At 39.2% G+C, this 17189-nt stretch overlaps 1 protein-coding gene across 2 annotated transcripts; it reads left to right on the forward strand.

Annotated features, from left to right (window-relative positions):
- Positions 1 to 2504: 2504 nt before the first annotated feature.
- Positions 2505 to 14682, forward strand: slc1a6 (solute carrier family 1 member 6). 2 transcript variants are annotated; one of them, XM_075485304.1, is made up of 12 exons: positions 2505 to 2732; positions 2885 to 2953; positions 8193 to 8459; positions 8584 to 8721; positions 8939 to 9146; positions 9365 to 9407; positions 9535 to 9663; positions 9768 to 9952; positions 10166 to 10399; positions 10706 to 10900; positions 12603 to 12737; positions 12975 to 14682. In XM_075485304.1, exons 3-12 carry the CDS (start codon positions 8237 to 8239, stop codon positions 13171 to 13173), a joined length of 1689 nt encoding a protein of 562 aa, XP_075341419.1. In that variant the 5' UTR covers positions 2505 to 2732; positions 2885 to 2953; positions 8193 to 8236; the 3' UTR covers positions 13174 to 14682. The 2 variants fall into 2 exon arrangements, with proteins under 2 accessions (XP_075341419.1, XP_075341420.1); XM_075485305.1 differs by lacking the exons at positions 2505 to 2732; positions 2885 to 2953 and adding an exon at positions 5412 to 7427.
- Positions 14683 to 17189: the final 2507 nt, after the last annotated feature.

Consider the following 17189-nt stretch of genomic DNA (forward strand, 5'->3'; position numbering starts at 1 on the left):
CTGTCACTTAGTATCCCACTACCGTTGTTGTTGTGCTTGCACTATATCATCTGCATTATAATGATTCCAAAAACAAGTGCATTTTCTGTTTGTTGTTGTTTTGACCAAGTTAGTTATTGGCTGTTGATGACAGGCGGTGTCATCTAGAGTGATGTTATTCATTTTCATGCCATTTTTCTGGGGACTAAACATTCACATCTGAATCTGCTGTGTAATGTTTAAACTCTTGAAATATCACCTGTCACATCATGGCAGAGGGTCGATTTAGGGCAACACTGAGCTAAAATCCCCCCTTTGAGAAATAATTGATGAGCAAGCCATGATTGTGTGTGTGTGTTTGTTCCAGATACAGAGGGAAGCACGCTCCATTCCACTTACCCGCACATCATAAGTCCCTTAAACCATGTTGTAAGACAATGATGTAGTTGCACAAACATGTCAGCCAGTGCTCAGGCACATAGTTTGCGTTTGCTCTAACCAGTACTGCAACATTAACACATTGCATGTTGCTAGGTAACTAATGGGCAGCTGTAACTGGGAGCTATGAGCATCTAACTTCATTATAACATGCACAATGACATCATTTAATCCATGTAATAAATTGTCATGATAATTTTGTCTCTACGTTTCCTAAACTCACTTGTTTGATGACAAGATAACTCAATTTCGTATATTTGGCATCTATTAATTTCTACACCCACAAAACTTAACTTAAAATATACTTCTAAATTCACACCACATGAAATGAACTACTAATATACAAAAGAAGAAGAATCCAATTTCTACCAACTAAAATACAACACAGAGATACATTTTCCTTCTTCTTAAAAGGGGGTGAATTATTACACCAACTAAGCTTGGTTCATACATGATCCATGCCTCCCACGTTATGGCAGCATATTTGCGTTTCCATGGCGATGCAATCTGCTCCCATCACTTTGGTCCTACACCAGATTGGAAGCAGAGGGAAGCCCGCAGCCTCAGATCCATCCCAATGTCAGGAATACGAATCTGTTGGAGATGTGGTACTAAGTTGATCAGCATGAAGGGGCTCTCTGCGATTTCTTGTTGGGTTAATAAAGAGCAAAATAGTTTGATACTCTGTAGTGCTAAAGCTGATGATCATTAGGGTCAGTAACCTGATTCTGCTGGACTTTCTGCTAGCTCCATTTTTTGTAAAACGCGATGCGTGCATAGGCATTGCTCAACCCCTTTTAAACTCTGTGTAACCTCCCAGGGATCTCAGTGTTTCCAAGTATGTTAAAAAAAAAAAAAAAAAAAAAGTTGGGAGGATGTGCATGAAATAAATCCCATTTCAAATAATTTTTCAGATAAACGCAGCTCCTGTTGCTCTCAGTGTCACTAGCAAATAGCTGCTCTGAGGTTTGTAAAACATTCTCACGACAGGATCTATTCATCAACAGCTCGAAAGCTTTCGATATCATCAGATTTTCCTCTCCAGCAGTTATCTTAAACTACAACTTGCGATTTCTAAAATAACAAATTTGTCTTATCTTAGCTAAATACACATAAAATAAACTGTTCATATCACAGGGTACCAGGGGTATTTATCATATATTCTTGTGTTGAAAATTACATTAACAGCACAAACATTTCTGGCTAAATTTGTTATTTGTTCATTTCAGGTTGAACAAAAAGTCACAGAATCAAGAGTAAAACTACAATGAAATCTGCACGCAACCTTTAACTTATCTAGACTGTTGCTTGTTTTTAAATTCATTTAAATTATTTTATTTGTTTCTCTTTTATGTATTTTAATGCTTCTTCCACTCCCTGCTGCAATGCTTTCATTTTATGTAAAGCACTTTGAATTGTTTGTACATGAAATGTGCACTATAAATAAATTTGATTTGATACAATCTCTGACGTACAAATGTGCAATGAAAAATAAAGATAAACTCCTTCTGGAAAATTATCTGACATTTCTCTTGAGTTTGACATTTCTCTTGAGTTTGCTTGATGATGTTTAACTGTAATTCAGAAAACCACAGTTTTTATTTCTGTAGCTTCCTATATAGAGCGTGTATTTGAAGTATAATTTACTCTGTGTGATAAAGTGTGTGAATATGACTGCGTGTTAAAAACAGAAACAATTGTGGAGCAGATTTTTTCTCAGTTTGCCTCCCTGCATGTAAATGGAACTTTTCTGAACGTGAGTGTGTGGGCGGGTGAGTGCAAAGCTGGGCAGCTGGATGCCAGCAGGGTTACAAATGCATGAGTTCCCCAGAGTTCAACAATGAGCAGATGCGTGTTGTCATAGCAATAACTGCTGTGCGTTTGTACAATGTTGTGCCACCCATAGGGCCCAAATCCACAATTTGAACAATAACCGCACAATCATCAAGGTAATCAAACATGTTATGGCAAAGAGTTTTTTTTGTCATTTAGCAGCCTGCATGATTATGAAAAACATCAACAGAGTGGTGTATTTGCACACAGGCTTCACTGGTGTTAACAGGCAGCAGGTGGGTTATCTTGATTACCATTTTCTCTCCTGAAGAATCCTTAACCTCTCCTCCTCCCACACAGACCTCCCAGGCGCCCCTCGCTGGAAGCAAAGCACAAACAGTTCCATCGCCTTGTAAAACGGGAGTCTACAGTGAGGATGATGAGGGGAGAATCTGTGCGTGGGCAACATTAGTTCATTATCGGCAGCGTGGTGGAGAGGAAGACATCCACATGACAGTGTGAGGATCATCTTGGACAGATAGGTGTGTCAGACTTTATTCAGAATTAGCCTCCTATTTTTCTTTTTTTCTTTCTCTTTTGTGGTGATAAGTGTGATTAAGATCAATTGGAGTGAGAATTGTCAGGAAGATTGTGTGTAAGTGTTAATCTTTTTTCTTTTTTGCGCTGCCTTCAGGGAGGACAAGTTCAAACAGAGGAACTTATCAAGTCATGACAGCTTGAAAAGAGCAAAGTCCAAAGCAGGGTGAGTGTTTTGTTTATTTTGCATCCAGTTTTAAGTGGCATAAACCTTTTTATCATAGAATAAACACATCACTCCGTGTATCCTCTGTGTCCGTCTTGAAATCACATTCTCTGCAATGTTGTCACTACAAATCAGTAGAATCATTACAAATTAAAGCAATTTTCTCTCATACCTCGATCTAGTAATACTGTATATACAGCAAGACTCTGAATTAATCCTACACTCAGGTCTGTAAAATAATATAGTATTTTCTCCTGTTGCTATGCTGATGCTTGACTTAGTATTTAACCCTCTGAGCGATGCCTTTCAATCCATCAGTTTTCTTTCTCAAATTTGACTCACAGTATCTCATCACAGTCATTTCACAGGCAACTGAGTAAACGTCGACTGAAGACACTTTTATTTGGCCAAGTAGAACAAAGAAACGGTGTCTCTGTGTCAAGAAGGAAAGACAGCAAACACAAGTGGTTGGTCGGTCACCTTGTTGACTTTGTTGTCAGAACTTTTAGACAAACGGGAGAACTTCTTTGACATCTGTCAAAAGGAGCAAGGAGTGTTATTGCTGGATGAGTTCATTAAAGTAAGGCTGCTACGACTGCCGTCGGCTTTGATGTCCTCACTAAAATCATCACACACTGACATGGTCAAATTTGACATCTCCAACCCTTCACAATTTTTTTTTTCCTATAAAATGAAGTGAAGCACAAGTATTTTGATGGCTGGGGGGGGAGTTTCCTTTATTTCAACACATTGTTTCACTTTCATCCAAAACTTTCTAAATTCGATCAGTCACTTTAGGTCCTGGACACGAATTTCTCTATTTTGTTTACACCGACATGAAAATAACCGCATATAGGAACATAGTCTTGTGGTATTTCTTCAAACTGTCATGAGAGAAGATATTATGAGCTCTGACGGACAAAGAAGTAACTCCATCATCAAACACTCCTCATACACACGACTTTCAGCGATAAGATTCCAGTTTCTCTCTCATCAAAATTATTATTATTTTTTTAACTAACTGCAGTTGTTTGCTTCTGCTTTTATGAGCAGGAAAACATCATGCCCTGTCTTAGAATATACGGCATGCTACTCCCCATTTTGATACTCAATTTTGCTGTAGTCAGTTATCGCTGGTTTCTTCACTAACACACATAGCCGTCAGTTCTGACAGCCAATGAGGTGGTGATATAAAGTATTACTGGCGTCCACACAAAATGTCTCCAGCTCCAATAGACTCAATTAAAGATTTCTATTAAAGTCGCACTGCGTAGCATTTTGATTGCTTTATTGACAGAAATGCAATTTTGTATCCATAATTATATCTAAATTGGTGTACAGTTATATAAAAAAAAATTCTTACTGCTCTTTTATGACCTTAGAATGAGTTGTTTGTAGCTATAGATGGTTCAGGACAAACCAGCCACTAGCTCTGGAGTAGGCCTTTTGCATTTTTCATAGCTGTCACACTTTTTTCTATATGCTTGGAAAGGGAGGGTGAAGGAGAGGGTGTTCAGGTTGCAATCTGCAGCTTTACTGCTGGATGCCACAAAATCTTACACACTGGCCCTTTAAGAGGTACAAAGTGAATACAGTACAATCTGCCCACTAATCATTGTGGTGCCATTAGACAGACTCTCACCTTCTGATCAGTGAGCTGGCAGTCATTTTGAAAAGAGGAATTAAAATGAGGAAATAGATATTTGACCTCATGGAGAGTTACTGTGTCCAGTCAGCTTTTTGTATCCCTCTCCAGTTATGCCATCTTATCCAAATATGGTCATTTTTGTCTTAAAAGCAAATAAACAGACAAACCAAAAAAAACAAGATGGCAAAAGCCAAATTCAGGTTTTAAAACGGCAGCTCATATAATAGTGGCTTATGTCAGAGTGACTAAGTCCAGCTGGTGTATGATTTATTACATCCATTTGTGATGTAGCCACAACCCTTCAATGACATACAGCTAAGTTATTCATCTTCAGACCAGTTAACAGAAGCATGGGCATTTTACTATTTATCAACATTTCAAATTTTTAGAGGTTACTGCTGGGAGACTTTTTTTTTTTTAACTTAGCAATCACTTATTTAAAATGGGCTTTCTCAAGTTTAACAAGTCAAACTTGTTGTGCCTTGAAATAAATGACTTATTCAAAGTTATTGTCTCAGACAGAAAGACACTCTACTCATCACCAGCTTTGAAATATGCCAACGTCACTGAGTAAAATGAATGCAGTGATCCATTCACTTGAAGTTTTGGTCTGAATGTTTTCTTGCATGAAAATGTGTGTCATTTGTACAGAAATGATGTGCATGAACGACAGGTTTTTGTGGGAAGTGAAGAGGACTAGAAGTTTGGATAGATCCAACTCTGTTGCACATGTCATGTGGTGCAAAAGGCTGGCAGTACAGTGTGTGTGTGTGTGGAGGTGTGAGAAGGTCAGACCTTAGGAGAGGCCTTTTCATGTCTATCTGCTTATGGGAGCGGAGCAGAGACGTTTTATCATTGTGCCGTTCAGCTCCTGATGCTCTCTCACACACACACGGCATCCCGACTGTAGAGTACGCAGGTGAAACTCAAAGGTGCCTGACTTTACTTGGACTGTCTGACAGAGGCTGTTAACCATGAGTGGTGAGTAATCAGCGAATTAAAGGACGACTGTTTCTGGAGAGGAATACTCCTCAGCAGAATTTTTCTCAATGTTATTTACAAATTGGTGAGATTGCCCCGGTTTATGGTCAAATTTGACATTACCTCTACTGTGGTGTAAAAATACGGCACATGCTACAGCTTGAGATGTGATCTCTGTGTCCCAGTTTTAACGTGGTAGTCTGAAGTGTTCTCATGTTGATGTGCAAAATATGTTCTGCCTTGAACCAGCAGCATATCCAGCACTCCTACATTTGTGTACTAGTGGTTTTAGTGATATTTACCATAACCATTAAAGTGTAGTATTTCCTGGCTATTAGTGTTAGCTATTTATCACTGGTTTGCTCTTCATCAAAACTCCAGCTTTTATCATTGCACTGCAGTTATGAAGCACAATATGGCTCCTGTTTTTCGCCAGTGTTTTCCTTTTTTGTTGTTGTTGTCGTCTGTCACAACCTACATTCACAGGGTCTGCCATATCAAATTTCAGATTATAACATTTGGGCAAAATTGTTTTCGAGCTAAAGCAGATGAGATGTGAAAATATTATGCGGCTCTTTAAAAAAAATGCTGAATTTAGTTTCAAACATTGGTGGTAGGATACTCAGATCTGTGGTCACTGAGCACCACGGTTGAAGTTTTATTGTGATGCTGAACCTTTTTTTTTTCATAGCGATGGTTTGCTCCCTAATAGGCTTTTAGTATTATCATACCTAGTTAGTATTAGTGTGTTTTTGTTGTTCCTTTGATGTGTACAGGTGGGTCTCACCAAAAGACAGAGCACGTTTGTGGCTACAGAGAAACGATGCCAGCCACCTGACCAGGACAAAGCAGTCTGATTGGTGGTGCAGAGAGATTACCAGCAGCTGGATCTGCAGCCATGCTCCAGTTGTTCCTCAATTAAAAAATGAAAAATTGTGGCTTACAGAACTTGAAAGCTTAAATAATGAGAGGGTTTTGTTTAGTTTTGTGACTGGATCAGCCTGGTGGCTTTGGAGAAACAAATTTGCTCCAGTAAAAGGAAATTAGGTAAAAAAGGATGTGCTCAGTGACATTTGAATGATCTGAAATAAAATCTCTAATTGTGTTTAACATACAGTGCAGCTAATGCCTTATTGGGAGTTGTATGGTAATTTATTCTGAATCACGCAGTAGAAAAAGAGATTAGAGGCTTTCATTTCCTTCCGTTCTTTCTTTTCTGGGCTCCAAGACAGAACACCCATGTAGCTTTACATCTTAGTTATTTCAGTGTTAATGTAAAACTGAAACTCATAATGAGAACTCCATGAGTTGATCCTCCTTTTCATCCAAATTTAGCAATTAGTCATGGTGAAACAGGATCACAAGTAATGTTCTAAATCCAGACATTGTGAGTGCACTGCATAGAAGTTTTGGTGCTCCAGCTTCACACACACACACACCCACACACACACCCAAGTGCGAGAAGTGCTGTGTTAGAACTGACACAGATTTACAGTAAACAATGGGCTTGTATCACCCCAGTTCATCACTCTGCCTGCTTGTTTATGTAGAGATAGAGTTGAACCTCAGCAGAAAACAGACAAAGGCAAATCAATCGACAGTAAAGATGCGAAGTAGATGCAGTAAAATGTGTCCCCACAGAAAAAAAGAATTACAAAGGAACATGAGCTTACACTGATAGGGATAAAGAACAGATGAAGAAGTCAGAAGGAAGCTAGTGTGTCTAAGCGCGGGACTTCTGGGAAGTCTGTTTGCAGAGGGTGGCGGAAGTATTGTACCTACATAGATAAGGAGAAGTGAGACCAACCGCCACATGCTACTCACACACAGGGAAAGAGAGATACGGTAAGACCACCAAAACTCAGTAATTGAATGTTTTACAGTTGTTTTTACAGCTCTTTTTAATTCAAACTTGCCAAAGTGTTCCCAGATGAGCTTTAGAAAGACAAAGCCTTTGTTATTGTACTTGATTTAATACAACACAGGAAGTTTATCTGGCTTTAGTTGTAATTTAGGAGACAGACTTATTGTTTGCTTCTTATTGAAGGTCATGCAGTGTTGTCTACAGTTAACAAACTCTGTTTGCTTTAGCCTTATCAGGAGGAGAGGATTGACAAAACAACCACCGCATGCAGCTTTAATATACTCTGGTTTTATGAGGTTTATTGTTAACAACTCCGTCAAAATTACAGTTGACACTATTCAATATGAGATTCTAAATGAGTGCTTAACAACATAGATCATAGATAAATGCCAAGTACTTTCATTATGTATTCTCAAACAGAGGAGGGTGTAACAAAGAAATTAGATGTTTGCTGATGAATAATGATCTGCTATGTGTTTGTTGCTGCAACAGAGGAGTGAGAAATGCTTACATTTTAAAGGCTGGAACTGGTAGATTTCAAATTTTTTAATTTCTGATGACTGATCCAATGTTTAGTAGACAAAATAGTTTCTTTTTTTTTGTTTCCTTTTTTTATTTTAGAAATGGAGGCATTGTCTGTTCTTTAATGAAAGAAAAGAAACACACCTTCTGTTTCAAATTATCTCCAATCATTATGTCACAGCTTCCCTTCCCTTCCCTTTATTTCCCCTTAATCATCTTTCTAGTTTCCCATGAGACCTGCCTCCTCGACCAGGTGCTGGAGCTTATTATGAATGAGAAGCCCCCCAACAGTGCAAGTCTTTTCCTGAACGAGGACGTGGACAAACCACCCCTGCCAGACAGAGGAGACCTGAGGAGGCGCCTACGCAGGGCCATGGAGAGGAGAGCCAGCAGCATGAAGGAGAGGATTAGCTCCATCAGCAGGGAGAGCCTCAAACGTTTCCTCAAGAGGAACCTGTTTGTTTTGTTCACCGTTGCCGCCGTTGCTTTGGGTGAGCAGAGGGGGAACCCTTTCGGAAGTTGTTTAGTTGCGAGGTTGTTTCGACGGTCAATTGAGTCCAATTTGACAAATCTTTTTTATTTCGTGTGCGTGCATGGGAAATCATGCTTACCCAGGTGTAATCCTGGGCTTTGCTCTGCGCCCCTACAACCTGTCCCTGAGGGAGATCAAGTACTTTGCCTTTCCTGGGGAGCTCCTGATGAGAATGCTGAAGATGCTGGTGCTGCCTCTCATTGTCTCCAGTCTGGTCACAGGTTGGATTTTACCACGTTTTTCGTTTTGTAATCTGTTGCAACTCCCCTTTCTCTATTTTTGTCCCCTTTATGGAATATGCTGATATCAATAATAACATACTTGCAGTTTATTCAGAAAATCTGATGTAGTTTCTTCGGCATTTATCACTCAGGTGTTTCTGAAATATAAACGTGTTGCAAACAGACTGCAATTGAAAAGTCCTGTTCTCTGTCTCAGGTGTTTCCTCTTTGGACAGCAAAGCATCAGGTAAGATGGGTGTGCGCGCTGTGGTCTACTACACTGTCACCACCCTCATTGCAGTGTTTATCGGCATTGTGATCGTCATGATTATCCGGCCGGGGAAAGGCAGCAGGGACAGTCCTGTGGCCAAGAATGGGAATATTGAACCAGTTCAGGCTACGGATGCTTTTCTGGATCTCATCAGGTAAGACCTCAGAAACTACTGAATGCATATTTCCCCAAAGTTTTAAACTATTTTCTCAATGGCTTTATATCCTTGTAAGGACAATAACACAAAGACAAGTAGTAAACATGACCCATGTGAGATTACTTTTAGGGAGATTACAATGGAGTTATAAATTACATAGTAAAGAGAACATTTACAACGCATTGTGACTCATGTCATTTGTACCTTTTTTCCAGGAACATGTTTCCACCCAATCTGATAGAGGCTTGCTTCATGCAGGTGAGGTTTATTTGTTCCTCCCCCAAAAACATTCTATACCACATATTCCATAAATCTAACTCAGTCATACAGGTTATTCATCAAGGCTAAAAAGCTTGTGAATAAAAAAACATTTTATTTCTTGCAGTATAAAACCATGTACAAAAAGATTGTCCACACAAGGAACGTGACGGTGACTCTGAATCTGACCGACGCTTCCAACACGACAGAGTCTGACCTGAGCATGAACTTTACCCGGGTGCTTCACACCATACAGGTGAAGTGAAGTTTTCTCGTGACATGCTGAATTCTCTGTGCTACACTTGGAAAACAATAAACCAAAAAACAAGTGACATGTTCAGTTTGCTTTTTCTGCTACAGGAGACGGTGGAGGAGACTGTTCCTGTGTCTGGCTCCTCTGGTGGAGTAAACGCTTTGGGTCTGGTGGTCTTCTCCTTGTGCTTTGGTTTGGTCATTGGCAACATGAAGCAGCAGGGTCAGGCTCTTAGAGACTTCTTTGACTGCTTGAATGAAGCCATCATGAGACTGGTGGCCATCATCATCTGGTCAGTAAAAACATGTGAACAGCTCCTCGTGTCCAACGTGTTCACTGTTCTTTACAGCAGTTAAATAATACAGACACAATCCTTTGATGGTTTTCCTAAACTATAATTTAAAAGATGTTCTAAAAGTCATTCCTAATCGAAACATTTTTAACCTGTTTGTGCTCCGTTTCATCTTGCTACATACTCATGCGTCTGAGTCGTCTCCCCTTCAAGGTACGCTCCAGTGGGTATCCTGTTCCTGATTGCAGGGAAAATAGTAGAGATGAAGAATCTGGCCGAAGTGGGTGGTCAGTTGGGGATGTATACCGTGTCAGTCATTGTAGGCCTCCTCATTCACGGACTCATTGTCCTGCCGCTGCTCTACTTCCTGGTGACCAGAAGGAACCCTTACACCTTTATAGGTGGTCTGCTGCAGGCGCTCATCACAGCTTTAGGAACTTCCTCCAGGTGAGTTTCATCCTATAAATGTTTCTCAATGCTCGTCTTTTATCTTTTGCCATCTCCTCACCCCATTTGGAACCATCCTTTCTATGCAAAGTGCCCTAAGAATGTAATGGAAATTACATGAAAATGTATTCCCGTATCACTGTTTATATTATCAGACACACCTTTTTAAAAAGTTGATATTGTATTTCCCTTTTATGTGCAATACTTGGCATGTGTTGTGACTGCAAATAAAATGTATCTGTGCAAATGAACCGGTTCATGCACTTATGACTCTGCTCACTTAAATGTCTCCCTTTTCGTATCCAGCTCTGCTACTCTTCCCATCACTTTCCGTTGTCTTGAGGAAAACAACCATGTGGATAAACGAGTGACGCGTTTCGTCCTTCCTGTTGGTGCCACCATCAACATGGATGGCACCGCCCTCTACGAGGCTGTGGCAGCCATCTTCATTGCTCAAGTCAATGACATGGACCTGAACTTTGGGCAGATTCTCACCATCAGGTGACTGAGTTTTGACCAACAACTAATACAGCTGATCATGAAAGCAAAAATGATTTGTTGTGATACAGTCCACCAATAATTAGTGGGGACCGAACTCTACCCGATCATGTCATGGATATCCGTTAAAAAACATAGTGAAAACCTTTATGAAGCCACGGTATCTTAAAGGCGGGGTAGGGGATCTTTTTCTGGAACATTTTTTTACATATTGCTTGAAATACTCTTCACACCCCCATTGCAACCAATTAATTAAAAGTTTTGACACAAATATGAAAAGTTTTAGTGGCCTCTAGAACGTACAATCTAGGAAAAACAGTATCCAATCATTGTGAACGGACCGTTCAAACTGCAATCTGCTCCTCCCTCCCCCTCCTCCCCCCCCTGTGCGCGTACCCTGCTCCGTGAACGAATTACACGTCCAGAAGCTTGGCAGGAAGCTAAACTAGAGCCAGCTTGGCTAGCACCTAGCATTATTAAACGTATAGTTAGCATAAACTAAATACTAAATACGGCAACGATCGATGCTTGCTGTCAGAACAGCGCTCGTGCACCTTCGTGCTCGTGCGCGTTCATGTACTCTAGAGGCGTGCCTTCGGGGGGAAAGTGAAGAAAAGGGTTGGGACTTTTTACCGGTGTATTTTCAAAATGCAGCTTCGCTGGACTCAAAATCCAGGATCTCCTACCCTACCTTTAAGTTATACACTCTGATAACTTTGGTGGTCTGGGCTAAATATCAAGTAATACCATGTAAATAGGATTAATTCTGCATTAAAGCTGTTGTAGTATATAGACAGTTTTATTCTATAATGAAAAATTGTAAATATTCCAAAACTCATATTTTCACTTATTGCAACCAATTTGTGCTACTGTTTATTATCAATATAGCTCTATGACATCCACAGCCAACAACCTGCCAAAAATCTAGCTCGATGTAACAATGGAGCTGGAAAAAAAATTAAAAAATTCAGGTAGTGTGGACTGGTTTATTCAAAGCAACTGAACGTGGGGTTCAGTATCTTGCCCAATAACACTTCGACTTGTGGAATGGGGGAATCGGGAATCAAACTAGTAACTTATTCTACCAGCTGAGCTGCCTCTGTCCCAGCTTGTAAATTCCATTTGATATTTTTTAGGGGAAAGTGTTACTGATCAGTGTCTCTGAAGATGTAGATTTGACTTTAAGGTGTGTGTGAACACTTCAACTTTATGAACCCACCTGTGAAGTCTAGTTTAATCCAATACAACAGCGGAGCCCTAAATTCTTTCACTAAACTTAAACATTTTTCAAAAATGTATATTTGCAGACAGGCTATAAGGGTTTTGCAAGGTCCTTCAACTTCCGAAAAGTTTAGAAATCTTTGAGGGAAATCTGTGATGTGAACTTGGAAGATCAAGTGTGTTTGAATGTAATGACCCATCTTCATTGTTACTGATTATTCTTGTATCCAGAATTGCCCTTTGAGTTTATTACAGAGGACATCTTACTTATGATCATTCATAATCAAATCAGCTTAGATTTCCTATGCGAGGGACGTTTCTGATAAGCTTTTTAAACCATGGATAACAACATAAGGTAGCGTAATAATTCCTTGTGTGGCTTCAGCTCTCTACCACTCCCACCAGGAGTACGCATGTGCAGTTTGTTTGTTTTTCTTTATTAAATGTCTTCACTCTCTTCTCCATCCTCCCACCGCCCACTCAGTATCACAGCGACTGCTGCCAGCATTGGAGCAGCAGGCATCCCTCAGGCTGGCCTGGTTACCATGGTGATCGTATTGACATCGGTGGGACTGCCCACAGAGGACATAACGCTTATCATCGCTGTGGATTGGTTCTTGTGAGTTCCCTCTAAATGTCAGCTTAATGGGGATTGGTCTGGGTTTGTGCCGGCCTAAATGTCATTATAAAGCTTCAGAGAACACTCACAACTACAAAGGTTATTGTTGCATAATGCAGAGTGCCAGATGAGAAAGCCTGCAAACGGTTTTATACACTGATATTTTTTGAGTCGGTGGTCTTTTTCACCCTATGTGTTTTTACTCTCTTTGACTCTTGTGTCTCTTTGCCACTGCAGAGACCGTTTGCGCACCACCACCAACGTGCTGGGCGACTCGCTCGGGGCCGGCATCGTGGAGCATCTGTCCCGTCGAGAGCTGCAGAATCAAGACGCTGAAGTGCGCAACTCTGTGATTGAGGAGAACGAGAAGCCCTACCAGCTTATCTGCCAGGAGAATGACTTAATAAACCACCTCAACAGTGAGACCACGATGTGAAGACAAGGGCTTCAACTGCGAGGACACATACCAAAAGTGTTTGTGATGGTCCTGGAGAAAACTTTTTGTTTTTTTTATGTTCAACTGAGCCAATGGTTTGTTTGTTGCCATATCTTTTCCCCTTAAGTACAGACGGCTCTCTGGAAAACAGCACAAAGCTTGTTCTGAGGTGTAGTGACGACAGGAACTCAACCTAACATGTTGTTAAATAACAGTTAAACATGCACTGTTTGGGCCCAGACCCCCAATTATTTATTTAACATCAACCTATTTTCTTTTGTCAAATGCTCAGTAGTCAAACTGAAGTCAAACTCCTCAACCTCACCAGAGTTTGAATGATTCATACATCTTGTGATCCGTGAAGTTGGAACAACACAAAACGTACCAGTCTCAATGCTAGAAAACAGTGTTATTCCAAGTAGGTACCGTGAGTCAAAAAGAAAAGTCAAACCAACTTATTCCTCAGTGTTAAGTAGGAAAATCAGCCCGTTGGGCTCATTATTGAACAGGATTTACATTCACATAATTTCCTTTACAGACACTTTTTCTGTCATTTTCATCCTGACTACCTCTAACAGGATTTGGTTACGGAGTTTCTACGAAGCAACTCAAAAAAATGTGCTCAGCAGGATGTAAATAGCTCAGTGTAAGTGTTCTTTTGTTCCTGTTTTTAAATTTGTGTAATTCAAATGTTCTTACACAGCTCTTACTTAGACTTCGAATGTTCTTGACTGTTAAACACCGGAAAATGGTGAAAAGGAAAACTGCTTTTGAGACTGATGTATTTTTAGTGACACGCAGTGCTTTATTACCAATATTTGTGTGGATCTTGTATTTATTTGGTGCTATGAGTATTTAAACTATGGGCCCAGAACTGTACTGCTACACACTAATTTCACAGAAATGGCTGCAATAATAGTATAACTGTTCATTTTCTCTTGCGTGTACTTTTTTTAGAACATTTTTTTTTTTTGACTTGTTAAAATTTTTCATTTTTGTTTCATGGTTTCTTCTGGATTTTTTATTTTATTTTTTTTAATTCTATATCACAAATTCACAACTCTACGATACTGAAAACTCTCCAAAAGCATTTTGTTTGTGTTTTGATAGTTAGTGAACCCTTCCACTTAACTAAATGTGTATATTGTGCCTCAACTTTAGAGGCAACTTGATTTTATGTTTACTGAAACTTGGAAGTTTATTATTTTTATCATTTTTTTTTGTTTGTTTGTTTTGTGGAACAGTGCTGTGAGGAAAGTTTGTGAAGAAGAATTTGAATCTACCGTCGTTTTATCAAGTGCTGTGCATAATAATGGATAGGATAAATATATTTAGCTCTTCATTTAAAGCTTATCTGACTTTGTGACATTTCAATGTTTATTAAGAAGTTTGACAGTTTTGAAGCTTGATGCTATTTTAGTGTAAATGGTATTTTCTATTGAAGAGCAGCTCAATATTTCAATGGACAGCTTTTAAAAAATGTGACAAATAAATGTCTCAGGAATTGAACCGTGATTCTCATTATTGTGATTGTGGCTACCCCTTGTGGAGGATATTCTGTCCAGAAGCTGTTAGGTGCTCTGCTAAAGACAAACGCAAACAAAACTCAGTGTAAATGTATAGTAGTAATGCCACTAGTCCTTCTACTCCTATTTGACAACAATAAATCACTATGAAGGCAACCTTGGTGCGACCATCTGAATGTCAGGGAAATCTGTTGTCATCGTGCTTTTTACATGACCTCAGTCTCAATACTTTAAAACCAAACCAATCCACAGTCACTGAAGAATGCCAACGCATTTAGATGTTTATTTTCTTTAATGAAATAGTAGATACTAAATGTATTTACACGACTCACGCTCTCTTTGGACATCATGCCGACAATTGCTGTAGACGCCTGTGGCTCTAAAGGCTTACTTCCACTAAATTTGCACTTTTTTACCTGTTCTGTCCTTTTGAATATATGACACAAGGATGTTCCTCCTCACTTGTAAACTGCTTTGGAATAAAGAATGAGCTCAAGAACAAAATCTAAATTTGACGCTGACATGCTGATGTTTGCCATGTATGCTCGTCATCATTACAGTGACTACTGTCAACCATTGCCAATTCTACAGTTAAAAACCTTGGTAAAATGCCCTCTATCCAGTTAAAAATCCCAGTCTCAGTCAGAAAATGTGAAAGCACATCACTCTGTGTTGCACGTTGGGACTGGAGTGCCATCCTGTAAGGAACGCTTTCGACTCATCTGTGCCTGCTTGCTTTTGTTGCCTGATTAGCTTTTGCTTATTTGTTTTACCTAAAAAGTTGATCAAATCGGTCAAACATGGTGGATAGGGAGACAGGAAAAAAGAGAGAAAATATTTCTTACAGAGAAATTGAATTATCCTGCCAATCAAAGGGGAAAAAAACTACATAAAGCCATTAACAGGCTTTTTTTCCTACAAATGTGTCTGGATGCATTATGGGGCAAAACTGTGTTTAGGAGTAATGAAATTCCTAAAAACTTCCTTAGTAAATGTACATTTTCATTATTTTCAGGTTGCGTTGAGTCGGTCATGACAAAACTCAATCATAAAAGGCTGCATTCTGTATGGGTTTTAATACAGACTTGTGGAAAATGTAAGCTTTATGGATTCAAAATGATTTTTCCTGGATTTTTTTACTTTGGCTCGATATGTCTGCTCTCTTTATCGTGACGAAAACGAGAGCTTAAACACTGAAAATGACAATTTCATAATTATATGTAAAATATAAAGAAAAACTGATATCAACCAATAAATACATATTTTATTCTGAATAGAACACAGAAAACATAATTCGTTAAAAGTGAGTCATTTTACGATTTAAATGAAAAATACGAGCTCATCTTAAATTTGATGGCAGCAGCATGTCTCAAAAAAGTCGTGACAGGGACATGTTTACCACGGTGTAGCATCTCCTCTTCTTTTACAGTTACTGAACAGTTACTGAAGTTACCATCTGGTAACTGAGGGGACCAGTTGCTGGATCTTTGGGAGAGGAATGTTGTTCCATTCTTGTCTGATGTAGGATTCTGGCTGCTCAACAGTACTGGCATTTCCTTTTTGTATTTTGCCAACAGCCATGCTGTTGTAATAGATGCAGTATGTGGTTTAGCATTTGGGATGGTGAACTTTGTCACTAGGATAGTACTTTTTAAAGGATTCCTGAGCCTGTGCAGTGATTTCCTTGATAGAATCGTGACGGTTTTCTGATTTTCAGCTTTGCACCTTCCACATGTCTCCAGATTCTCTGAATCTTTTCAGAATTCAGATACAGTCGATGACAAAATATTAAAAGTCTTACTCGGAAATTGCTCCACATCATCTTGATACTGTTTTTTGCAACTTGCTGAACCTCTTCCCATCCTTATCTCTAAGAGACTGTGCCGCTTTAAGGTCTTCTATTTATATGCATTCATATAAATAATATGTTGTCAATTTACCTAATTAGTTGTGACATTTTTCTCCAGCTGTTTTTTTTTTAGTACCACTTACTTTTTCAGCCGTCTGTAGTCCCCCCTCTCAGCTTTTTTTTGCTGCTGTCAAATTCAGAATGAGCTAACATTTTTCACGAAATGGCAAAATGTCTCGTTTTCAACATTTAATATATTTTCTGGGACTTACATCTTCTACTGTTGATAAAATATTGATTCACAATATTTGAAAAATATTGCATTCTGATTTTAGATTAAAACCAACTTTTTGGGAATCTTTGGGCATTCTTAGCTTGGATCATACACATTATATCAATGAACCACTTATCACATGTGGTGAGAAATTACAGGATCCCAAACCTATTTTAGACAGCAGATGTTTTAGACATTTTTAAATGCATTAATGCATGGCTCTATACACGTATATTATTGAGGAGCTTATTGTTTTTACTAAATATGTGTGAATATGGACCTTGGGTGCATATAATTGTGATGTCATGTTGTTATAAGAGACAAAGTCTAATTACATGGGATCAGACTTTTGCTTTCTGAGACAAGA

Source organism: Odontesthes bonariensis, chromosome 15 (genome assembly GCF_027942865.1).
Source record: "Odontesthes bonariensis isolate fOdoBon6 chromosome 15, fOdoBon6.hap1, whole genome shotgun sequence".
Taxonomy (NCBI): Eukaryota; Metazoa; Chordata; class Actinopteri; order Atheriniformes; family Atherinopsidae; genus Odontesthes; species Odontesthes bonariensis.